Source organism: Cyprinus carpio, chromosome A9, assembly GCF_018340385.1.
Source record: "Cyprinus carpio isolate SPL01 chromosome A9, ASM1834038v1, whole genome shotgun sequence".
NCBI classification, from domain to species: Eukaryota; Metazoa; Chordata; class Actinopteri; order Cypriniformes; family Cyprinidae; genus Cyprinus; species Cyprinus carpio.
The window spans coordinates 21,328,590-21,340,655 of NC_056580.1; the positions used below are offsets into that span (position 1 = coordinate 21,328,590).

General features: G+C 38.0%; 1 protein-coding gene across 1 annotated transcript in view; it reads left to right on the plus strand.

The window, feature by feature from the left end:
* The window catches only part of pdia5 (protein disulfide isomerase family A, member 5), a 52,810-nt gene that overhangs the window by 36,914 nt on the left and 3,830 nt on the right, over window positions 1-12,066 (plus strand). The window contains exon 15 of the mRNA XM_042764081.1: window positions 3,655-3,725. Within this exon, the coding sequence (XP_042620015.1) occupies window positions 3,655-3,725 (71 nt within the window). The remainder of the gene's footprint in view (window positions 1-3,654; window positions 3,726-12,066) is intronic.

Consider the following 12,066-nt stretch of genomic DNA (forward strand, 5'->3'; position numbering starts at 1 on the left):
CTGTAGAAAAGTAATGCGTGTTTGTATTGTTTGCATAGTAATATAATTTTACATTTGAATAAGAATTAGGTTTCGGTGTGCTTATCAGTCAGCTAGAAAAATAACTATAAAGAGGAGCATTTTGCTATATTTATGCGCTATTGGATTTTTATATTTTTACTTTACCTGTTGTCTACATGACTCAACTCCTCCTATAAAATTGCATTTTACATAAGAAAAACAGACTGAAAGTGTGAAAGACATACACTCTTAAAAATAAAGGTGCTTAAAAGGTTCTTTGTATGTTAAGGCAGCGTTTCCCAATCCCAGTCCTCTTATCACGTATGACTCCTGCGAAGTGGACATCACCGGATTTTCTGCCATGATTCCAGTTCTAAATGAGTGTATATGTTCCATTCAAAGGGCATTAAAGTGTGCAAGACGTGAATTTAAATTGTATTTATTTACAGAGGTATATGATGTCACACTTGTTCATGTGTGAAGTAGTTGCGCAGCACATATCTATGAATGAATGTTCGGAAGTGAAGTAAACTTCAACAGATTTCTCCGGCTCAGGGAATAGGGAGCAATGAACACAGTGCAGTGTGCAGGGATCATATCAATCAGAATACAGTTCATGCACGTAGTTCTCTTGTAACAAGCTGGTTATATGAATCAGGTGTGTTAACTAAGAGAGACATGCAAAATATGCAGAGCAGGGGGGCACAAGGTCTGGGATTGGGAACCGCTGTGGTAAGGGGCATAACACTTCCGTCACACGCTTGAGGCATTCAGCCAATCACAATGCACTGGATAGCTGGCCAATCAAAACACACCTCGCTTTTCAGACCGATGAGCTTTGTAAAAATCGACGCATTTCAGAAAGGCAGGTCATAGAGGAGAAACAATAATGTACATGTGTGAAAAATAATGTTTTTTTTTAACCTTAAACTGCATAAACACATTGAATTACACCAAATACACAAAATAATGTTATTAGCAATGTCATATGACCCCTTTAATGGTTCTTTATGAAACCATTTAGACAAAAATGGTTCTTCTATAGCATCGTGAAGCACCTTTATTTTTAAGAGTGTATGACAACATTTACAGGATGCATTGAGGAAGAGCCAAAAGTACACTCAGGGGCCAAGTGATGCTTATGGTCCGTGATATTGGTACAGATAATAAACAATTATTTGTGACTGTATATTTCAAGTTGGAAAATACATTTAGTTTCCACTGTAAGTGAACCTTAGTTCCCAGCTCATCTACAATATGGATTAAAATGCTGATAAAGTAAAGAAAAGATCAGACATAAACACATGACCGTATGATTGAAATGTTAAAATGTAAAAAAAAAATAATAATAATAATAATAATAATAAATAAAACACTTTTATTCTGTGGCACCTAAATAATTATTTGGCCTCTAAGTTTTTTTCTTATAGGAGCCAATGGCTCCTTACTCGATTTTTCTTTTTTGTTTGGAGCCCTGATATGTGTGTGTGTGTATGTGTGTGTGTGTATATATATATATATATATATATATATATTAGGGAGGGAACGGTTCGCGGGAAAAAATCGAACCGTACGGTTCTCCACACACAGTTCGGCACGCGCTGGGACCGCGGTTTAACTTTAATCTGACAACGTATCTGTAATATGGTTTGCTATAAATAACACATAAAACAAACAGGGTTCGGCTAATATAGGTTTCTGTTGATGAATGCGCATTCTGGCTTCCCAATACATTGCAACAACAGCGATGAAAAAACAAACAAACAAAAAAAACAACGTGGACAAACCATTCACTCTTGTTCAATGCAGTATGCTGGAATATGAGCATTTATTCCGTCTTCACCCGGGTGCTGAGGTGCGCGCACTGTTTTTTTTATTTGTATCTTTACTCTATTGTATTTATTTGTGCTGTTGCTTGTAGTTAGATAGATTATTCTTATTTTCTTTATTTTTATTTGACATTCTAGTTTTTGCCTAAACATGGCACATACCGAACCGTACCGAAACCATAACTCTAAAAACCGTGATACAAAACTAACTGTAAGTTGAACCGTTCCACCCCTAATATATATATATATATATATATATATTCTTTTTTTAAGTGCATATGACAAGACTGAAGCTTGTTCTCTTTTATTATTTATATTATACATCTGCAACAAAAAGCCCCAGATAGTAGCCAACCCGTTGTGACACTCTTCCAAGTTGCGCAGATGCTACACTACATTTGAAACTGTTTTGAAATCTGGCCAACCAGTCGTCAGGTCTGTGCATTTTCACTTGCAAGTGAGCAGCGATGAGCAACAGCCAATGAAATTGCAAGAGGAGGGTTAGAAAGTGGGGAAACAGGAGCCAAAAACAAAACATCAAACTACTGCCCACGTCTCCCCTAACACTGTCTCATCTTATTAGCATTCAGCTCATTTTCTTCTTTTTCTCCCTTCATGTTGTTTGTTGACATGTTATCAGGAATTGTAGTGCTGCTATGTGCCTGAGTTTGTCTGTAAGCAAATCTCAGGATCATGGCATTAGACAGGGAGACTGATCTTGTAATTTGATGCACATTCTCTGCTGTTTGTCGAGGAAAGTTTGCACCAGCACGAAATAAAACGAAAAACTGTGTGCAGGTCATTCTGTTTTAGAATGACCTAGAAATTGTTCGATTGAAATGCACCCCAAATTTGTGTGATTATGTGCTGTTATTTTAAGTTCAGATTCTGCCCATGCTTTGACTTCTTGATTAGCTATCTAGCTGAGCACTGAGACAGACTCGCATCGACCTCGCATGGGTTTGGAGGCCTGCCCAGCCTTTCTTCTCCTCATATAATTGCAACATGTGCCAAAAGGGAAGGTACACAACTTTATGCTCCATTATTTATATTGACCCTCATGCGTCTTAAATTAGATTGCTTGTTCCTCACACAAACAGGCCTTTGTTTGCTGCCCTGCAAATTATGACCGTGCCATTAACTGCCATTAAAAGTCACCAGTTTCCAAAGTGAACTCACTCACTTGAATAACTTTCATTTTAAAACGTAAAGTAGCACAAATGTGTGCAAACAAGATTGCGTGACAACCTAAACTAGCAAAGTAAATGAGACCGTTGTGTCATGGCTCTGAAGCCATGCCATTTGGCAAGTTTTTAGCTGTCGGCAGCTGCTTATTCAATGGAAGTTGTTCATTTGAAACATTTAACGCCAAATTCCATGCATAATTTATAAGAATAACACCCCTAGCATCAAAACCACCTCATATTAAAGTTTAGGAGTTATGACTAAGGAGGCTAGAAACTCTTGCCTGTTCTTTAGTAAGTTTGATGAACAAATATTGCCTCAGGAAAGCTCCCGCTGGGCCTTCTATAAGAATAATAAAGTTACTTTTGACGAGCTATAATGTTTAATTTTGTCATCTTAACCTGCTATATGCAGGCAGTGATGGATTATGTGCATATTTGTTTGTCTTAAATTATCGTCTTGAACTGTAAGTGATGTTTTTTTTAAGAATTCGATCATTGTGTTCTTTTCTTTTGCTTTAGTATTCATCTCTATATTTGTCTGTGTGTGAATGCTGGGATATATCACCTCTTCCCGTTTGTTTTCAGCATTATAAGGTGAGACAGCTCGATGAATACTTATATCTTACTGTTTTCCCCAGGGTGTCCGCACTGCAAGAATGCTGTCCCTCATTTCACCACAGCAGCTGAGCTGTTCAAAGAGGACCGCAAGGTAAGGCTCAGCACCATTAAGGAGATTTCCAGCCAGTCTAAATAACAAACCCTTTCAAATGACTTCCAAGTTCTGTCAAGTGCAATCAAGTTCTCCCTCTCTCATTCAGACAGCCTTCACACATTCTAGAATTTAATCTCTTTTCATCTCCAGAACGTTCTCAAGGTCTTCAATGTCACAGTCACTGTGCTGTCTGATGCTGTTGACCTTCAATCTTCTACCTCACATGTTATCTGTGTAGTATTTCTCAGTTGATTTCTATTTTATAGTGTGAGGCAGAGTATGCTGCCTTAGCCATGTTTTGTCAGTGTAAGTCAAGCACTCACTACAAGACATCTTCGTCCTTTTAAAGACTTGTGTTGGTGTGTGGATGGCTCATGGTGGAATTGTATTTGGATGTTTTAATCAGTTGTTCCATCTGATGTTAGAAGGTAAATGGAATGTTTTTTGGAAATGCATTTTAATATTCTGAAATATTATTATGATATAAAGTAACTTTTTTATTTTAATACATTTTAAAATATAATTTATTCCTGTGATGGCAAAGCAGAATTTTTAGCAACCATTACTCCAGTCTTCAGTGTCACATGATCCTTCAGAAAGTATTCAGTCTTAGTATATTAGTTATTTAGTATATGGCTGCATTAAACTGGCACCAAAAAAAAAAAAACAAGATTTTTTTTTTTCTCACATCTGACACAGATCGGAATTTGCTGCACATGTGTAAACACAAAAATCTGCATGAGATCCAATTTTTTCACATCCGATCTGAGCCACTTCCAAATGAGGTAGATACATATCCGATATCTGGACATCCGACCTACATCTAAACACACATATCAGATTCCCTGCAGAACTCCCAATGCGAGGGTGACATGTTTGCCCATAAAGATTGTGTTTTAATGCCGGTGTGCTGTATGGGCTCGCATTTTATTGACATGGAAACTTTATATAGGTAAGAAATTGTACATTCAGGAGCTGGTTTTTTAACCCCTGCCCCATGAAATGTATAAATACAACAGCTAAAAGCTACTTTATATTTCTCAGTTATGAGGTGATAACTTAGCAGTTTTTGTAATTAAACCAACAAGCTTTAATTGTTTGCAAGCTTCACACTCGCTAACGCATTCTCTCCCTTTTTCTCTCATTAATTCATTTGAATTAATTTCAATAAATATCATCTTGGCGCTACTTTATTTCACTAAAGAATTCTACCTCTAATGAGCTGTAGATAAAATGAAGGAATGAAAATTACTGTTATTTTCTGTTATTTCAGACAGATTTTGTGCTGCAAAACATCCATGACAGCCGTTGTCCATGCTGGCAAATAATAATGGCCACTCGACATGAATTATACAAGTATTTTTAATAGCACGGCCATTGAAAACCAGAGGGTCTACCATGTGCATAATAAAGCGATAACTGCAGACAATCCTTTTTGGGCGGGAATTAGTTTAAACATTTTTGTCGGGTATGAGTGTAAATTAAAGTGAATGTAAACAGACGGGCCAAAAAATTTAACCGGATATGGTTAAAAGATCGGATCTGTGCATTTAGACTTGGTGTAAATGCAGCCTATGTAGTTATGTACGTAATTAACGAAATAGATATCATGAAATAAATATCAGATGCACAGCACACTTAGAGTTGGCTATGATCTGTGTGGCATTTTGTTGCAGACTAGGTGAAGACTTAACGCATGAAGGGCTGACAAGCTTAAGTCTTGAAGTGTGCTTGGCTTAAATTTTAAATTCACACATTGCTTTCACTTTGACGAGTGCCGATGTTTCCACTTTTTTCACACTTCAGACACGTCTCTCTGAGTAACACTACATTGCAGGCGTCTACACACTGACATTTCATCATTCTCTAAATCTTTCCTCTTTCTCCCGAAACTTCTTTGAAAGTAGCTGTCTCTCTTTTGGATCTTCAGAGGCCTGTAAAAACGTTCCCTTTGGCTTCTTTAACAGCAGACATTTATCACTGGCCATAAGACAGTGAAGTTGAATTGTTATTTGCAAATATCTATAATTCATCAGGCATAACGTCAGTCCTCTTCAATTTCCCTATTGCTTTTAAGTTTAGACTTGCGCATAATCATTATTCAGATGAACGACATTTGGAAATTCACTTTGCCAAGATTCAAATGGAGCCAGTTTTGTTGTTGTTTTTTTTTCTTCTTAGATTTTGTGCTAACACCCTTAAAGATATTATTAAAAACAGATACTGATTGTCTGAAGACTAAAAGCTCTGTTCTTGAAGCTCCATCTGCTGGTTTTTCCAAACAGTGCGCCACTTCACAGCATCCTTTAATACACAGTCATAGTTATTTTTCTCACATGCGTAAACCTCTGCTCCTGTCTGTCAGTCACTGCATCTCTCAGTAGAGCTGAATTCATGAGGCATTCGAGGACCACATGAACATCAAAGCTTTTTATTATTTACACTGTATGCTTGATTCTGATTGGTTGACAAACATTCTAAGGCGTGCAATTATTTTCCAGCAAATTTATAGCTATGAATTAGTTTCGGATCTGGCAACTGCATTACCATTGCATATTACTTTGCTAAAATGATTCCAGCTACTTCAAACGTCCTTCCAGCCTACAACAGCAAATGAACCTTGCTATGTTAATTTGAGAATGTAACTTGTGCGCAAAATTATCAGTGACTCTAAACTTCTGTTGCTAGCTCTAAAATGACTTCGTATTGCTTGGGATGAGATGAATAAGAAATTAGTTTTACACACAAGCGTTTTAAAGCTGAACAATATCTTGGGGTGTGGTCACAGTAGAATAAGCGAAATTGATTGACAATGGGCCGTTAAATTATTGAAGAATAATGCATGGCAACATTACTACCTCGGGGCGTGCATTATTTTTCAATAATTCAATGGCCCGTTGTCAAATATCCCTTAGTTCATTTCCTGATTTTGAGACTGCTCACTCATTCATTATTTACTACAGAATACTATACTTTACTATATAGAGAAAGGCTGAGGGAAAATTAGTTACATATGATATCAAGGACTTCCAAGAACACTTCCAGTCTCGTCTCTCATACTGAAATGCATTTCCAATTGTTTTATTTATGATTTATTTATGAACTTTTTTATGATTTGTACAAAGATAAAAAAAAAAAAAATCAGGAATAGACAGAAATGGAAATTGAAATTGAAAGGGGAATAGCATTTTGATGTGCAAGAAAGGGCTGCCCTATTTAAGTAAATAATGTGGATGAAAATGTGGATTGGAAATGTGGGAGGGCTTTTCCAGTGGAAGAGAATTAGTCATCTTGCCTTAATTCCAATAAAAATTGGTGCAATATATCTTGAATGGCCTTCCAGCAGCACAGGGCTTAGAAATTCATGCCTTCAATTCTTAATATAAAGCCTTCTGTTTTTTCTGCTTGACTATTAAACAGTTTTTTTTTTTTTTTTTTTGTAGTGAAAGCCAACAGATGCAGTCCAATTAAATACAACATACTTCGGTTGTGGAAAAAGGCTAATGGTGTCAAGCCTAGTCTTGGTTCAGATGTTCTTTTGTTGACTTCTTTTAACTTAATACCACCAAATGCAAAGGAAATAACTTATCTTCTGCAATATTCATGAGCTCACTGGCCGTTTCATTTCCTGTGCGCAATGACCCAGCCTCTTTCTCTGCGAAGTTGATAATTACTGTCTGAGAAGGATGTCTGTGCCTTTGTGAGCAACTTTTTTTTTTAACCTCATCCATCACATAAACCACCCTCCGTAAGCACAAAATCCATTTTCCATGAGTCTTATGTTGCTTACATCCGCTTATTGGTGAGGTTATAGCAAGATCAGTCAAGTGCCAAGAGGGTATTCCACCAACACAAGGATCAATATCAGAATTGGCCTGCAACCAAATGAACAATTCCCTTTCTTCTCCATTTTCTCCTGTTAATATAAAAAACCGAATAATCACAGACACATTCATGTCAACCTCCAATGAAACCCTATAGTCTTGGAAGATCATCGTTAATTGTTGCACCAAGATCCTCAGCGTCGCATTTCATGTGAATTGTTTTTGGCTTAAGAGTTCTTTTATGCTTTACATAAAAGAAAGTAAAATAATCATGAAGAAAAATAATAAAAATAAAACAAGCAATTTTAAAACTTTGGAAATGATTAAAAAATTTAATTATTTAAAATAAATGTAAAACAGTTAAAAAATAGAAAATGATTTTACATAAAATACAGTTAATACGTAAAATACAGTGCATTCAGTTCGGACATCGCACTGTGCTCAGTCAATAAATGTACAGCTAAACAGATGAGTTTTGAGTCTAGATTTAAATTTGACTAATGTTTTAGCACATCTGATCTCTTCTGGAAGCTGATTCCAACTGCGGGCGGCATAGTAATTAAAGGCGGAGTCCCCTTGTTTTTGTGTGAACCCTTGGAATTTCTAACTGACTTGATCCTAATGATCTGAGTGGTCTGTTAGGTTTATATTCAGTGAACATATCTGCAATATATTTTGGTCCTAGGTCATTGAGTGATTTATAAACGAGTAAAAGTACTTTAAAATCAATCCTAAATGTAACTGGAAGCCAGTGTAAGGACCTGAGGACTGGTGTGATATGCTCAGATTTTCTGGTTCTAGTCAGAATCCTGGCAGCAGCATTCTGGATGAGCTGCAGCTGTCTAATGGTCTTTTTGGGAAGGCCGTGAGGAGACCATTACAATAGTCCACCCTGGTGATAAAGGCATGAACAAGTTTCTGCAAGTCTTGACTGGAAACAAAACATCTAATTCTTGCAATGTTTTTTAGATGATAGTATGCTGATTTAGTAACTGCTTTGACATGACTACTGAAACTAAGGTCTGTCTCCAGAATCACACCAAGATTCATGACTTGATTTTTAGTTGTTTGACCGCTAGAGTCAAGGTATGCATTCACCTTGAAAACTTCATCTTTGTTTCCAAATGCAATAACTTCAGTTTTTTCCTTGTTTAACTGAAGAAAGTTCTGGCACATCCAACTATTAATTTCATCAATACATTGGCAGAGGGAGTCAGTGGGGCTGTAGTCATTTGGCGATAAGGCTATCATCAGCGTATCATCAGCATAGCTGTGATAGGCAATTTGGTTCTTTCTCATTATTTGACTTAGTGGGAGCATATACAGGCTAAACAAGAGCGGTGCAAGAATTGAGCCTTGTGGGACTCCGCGTGTCATGGACGTCCACTTAGACTTATGTTCTCCTAGACTCACATAATAGCCTCTCCCTTCTAAGTATGATCTGAACCATTTGAGTACCATCCCAGAAAGCCCGACCCAGTTTTCCAGTCTCTCTAGTACTATGTTATGATCGACAGTGTCAAACGCAGCACTGAGATCTAGCAATACCAGCACTGATATTTTGCCAGAGTCAGATTTTAAGCAAATATAATTTATTATCTTAATGAGTGCAGTCTCTGTGCTGTGATGCAGTCTTCAGATATCCTAAGCATACATTTTTGCTCTTGTTTTAATGTTGGGGTTTTCGCTGTATTATTTTATCCTATGCTGCTTTGAATGGCCTTTCTTGACAGGGATGTATTACCCATTTTTCATTACGCTAGAGAAAAACAGCAGGCTAAATTCAGGACATAAGTGTGCAGTGAGTGAAACCATTTAGTCAGTGCCAAAGCAGCTGTGCTGTTAGATTTCACAGTTATGTTTTCACACATTAAAATATCTACTCTAAAGGGCAAAGAAGTTCAATTTTAGGTGCTATTGGCTGTCAGCTTTGGGGTTTTATATGTTGCTGTCATTCCGTCTTAATTGTTTTTGCCATATCAGAAGAAGTTTTATAAGCAAGCCAGTGGTCCTCAGGAAGATTCAAATGTGCTGCCATGCAGCCTTATGGATTATTGAGCAGTGTTTTACATCTCTGTAAATTAGCCCAATAGAAACTCAAAGCATTGTTCAATTCAGTCCACACACTATGCAATATGGATCAATGCAGTTGGGCAGTTTGACTGAAAATGTGTTTCAGATATACAGCTTTCTCTAAGGAAAGTAAATCCTTCCAGGAGCTCGGCACAATGGGTCTCCAAGGGGTTCAGGAGTGTAAACAATGAAACCATGATCAGACAACATAATTCCTTGCCACACACATGTACATTTGTTATTTTTTTCACTTAGGGGGATTTATCTATAATCTATCTTTAAGCTATAATCTATCAAGACGGCACTGCGAATGGCAGCCAGGGCACTGAGCTCTGAAATTCTTCTGCTGCTTTTGTTTGTTTGTTCTGCGTTTAGTTATTCTTCTCTAAGTTTTACCATAGAGAAACTCCTTAACATTAAGCAACACACCCCAGACAATATTTTTCCTGTTTTTGATTATTATTATTATTTTGTTGTACAGTCTAGTCAGAGGTGCAGCATTGCTGTTCAAACGCGCACGCAGACAGAGAAGAGGAAAGCATGCTGGCGTGCTGGTTAAACTCCCAAGCATTCATCTTGCAAATGTCCGTTCCCTTCTTAACAAAACGCATGAACTACTTCTCACCCACATCAACAAGGACTTTTCAATCTCTGCTGCACTGTAAACCTGTCTGACTCAAGCCATTCTGGACAATGCGTTTCATCTGCCAGGCTTCCAGCTGTTCAGAGTGTATCACATCGTGGAATTAACAAGGAAAACGAGAGGGGATGAATTGTGTTTCATCATCAACAAAAGATAGTTTTCAGATGTAACAATGCTTAAAAAGATATGCTGTACTTATTTAGACGCACTCTTCATGAACTGTAAACCTGGGAGTTTTCTTCTATTATTCTCGCAAATGTGTACATTCCTCCAGATGTGTGAGTGAGCGCAGTGCTGCAACAGCTGGCTGAACAAATAACTGAAATGGAGCAAAGGTACCCAGACTTTCTTTTAATCATTATTGGAGATTTTAACAAAGCAAATCTTTCCTGTGAACTGCCAAATGTCCCACCAGAGACCGTAATAAATTGGAACACTGTTATACCATAATAAAGGATGCATCCACGGGAAGTTTTGAAGCTCTCTGATCACTGTCTATTTCATCTCATACCAACCTACAGGCAGAACCTGAATTCAGCTAAACTTGTATTAAGGAGTGTTAAAAGATGGACTAATAAAGCAGAGCAGGATTTACAAGCCTGCATCGACTGCACTGATTGGAGCGTTTTTGAAGCTGCAGCCACTGATCTGGACAAGCTTACAGATACTATAACTTCATATATCAGTTTCTGTGAGGATATGTGCATTACTACCAGGACATTCTTATCATTCAGTATTAATGAACCATGGTTTACTGGGAAACTCAAACAGCTTCGTCATGCCAAAGTAGACACTTACAGAAGTGGGAATAGAATCTTGTATATCCAGGCCAGAAACAGACTAACAAAGGAGATCAAACTACTCTTAATAGCTGAAAAACCTCCCTCAGTATGGACTGGTCTGAGGAACATTAAGGTCCATGTATAGTATGTGAACCGGTCTTCATAAAATAGAAGACAAAAGAAGTCTTCTGGCTCAGATGTTTTTTTACCTGCCTGTTTAAATGTCTGCGCTGACCAACTAACCCCCATTCTTTACACAGATCTTCAACAGATCACTGAAGCTGTGTGTAGTAACCCTTCTGCTACAAACACTCCACTGTCATTCCGGTCACTAAAAAACCCAAAATCACTGGACTACAGACCTGTCACTCTCACGTCACGTCAAGTCATTTGAGAGACTGGTGTTGACCTATCAGAAAGACTGGACCCTTGCTGGATCCTCTTCAGTTTGTGTACAGAGCAAACATGCAGTCAACATGGAACTGCATTATACTCTACAACATCTTGATAGACCTGGGACCTACGCAAGGATCTAGTTTATAGACTTCAGTTCCATCATACCATCATCAGACAAACTTACCCAGCACTCCGTGCTCACCCCAATGTGTCAGTGGATCACCAGCTTCCTGACAGACAGGCAGCAGTTAGTGAGGCTGGGGAAACTCACATCCAGAATTCTCACGGTCAGCACTGGTGTCCCTCAGGGATGTGTGCTCTCCCCGCTGCTCTTTTCCCTGAATACGAACGAATGCACTGCAAAAGGTCCCTCTGTCAAGCTCCTAAAATTTGCAGATGACACTAACATCATCAGCCTCATTCACAATGGAGACGAGTCTGCTTACAGACAGGAGGTTAAAGAGCTGGCTGTCTAGTGCGTTCTTAACAACCTGGAGCTGAACACGCTTCATTCACCAAACTGAGGAAATTCAACCTGCCACAGGAGCTGCTGAAACAGTTCTACTCAGCCATCGAGTGCGTCCTGTGTTCAACCATAACTGTCTGGTTTGGTTCAGTTA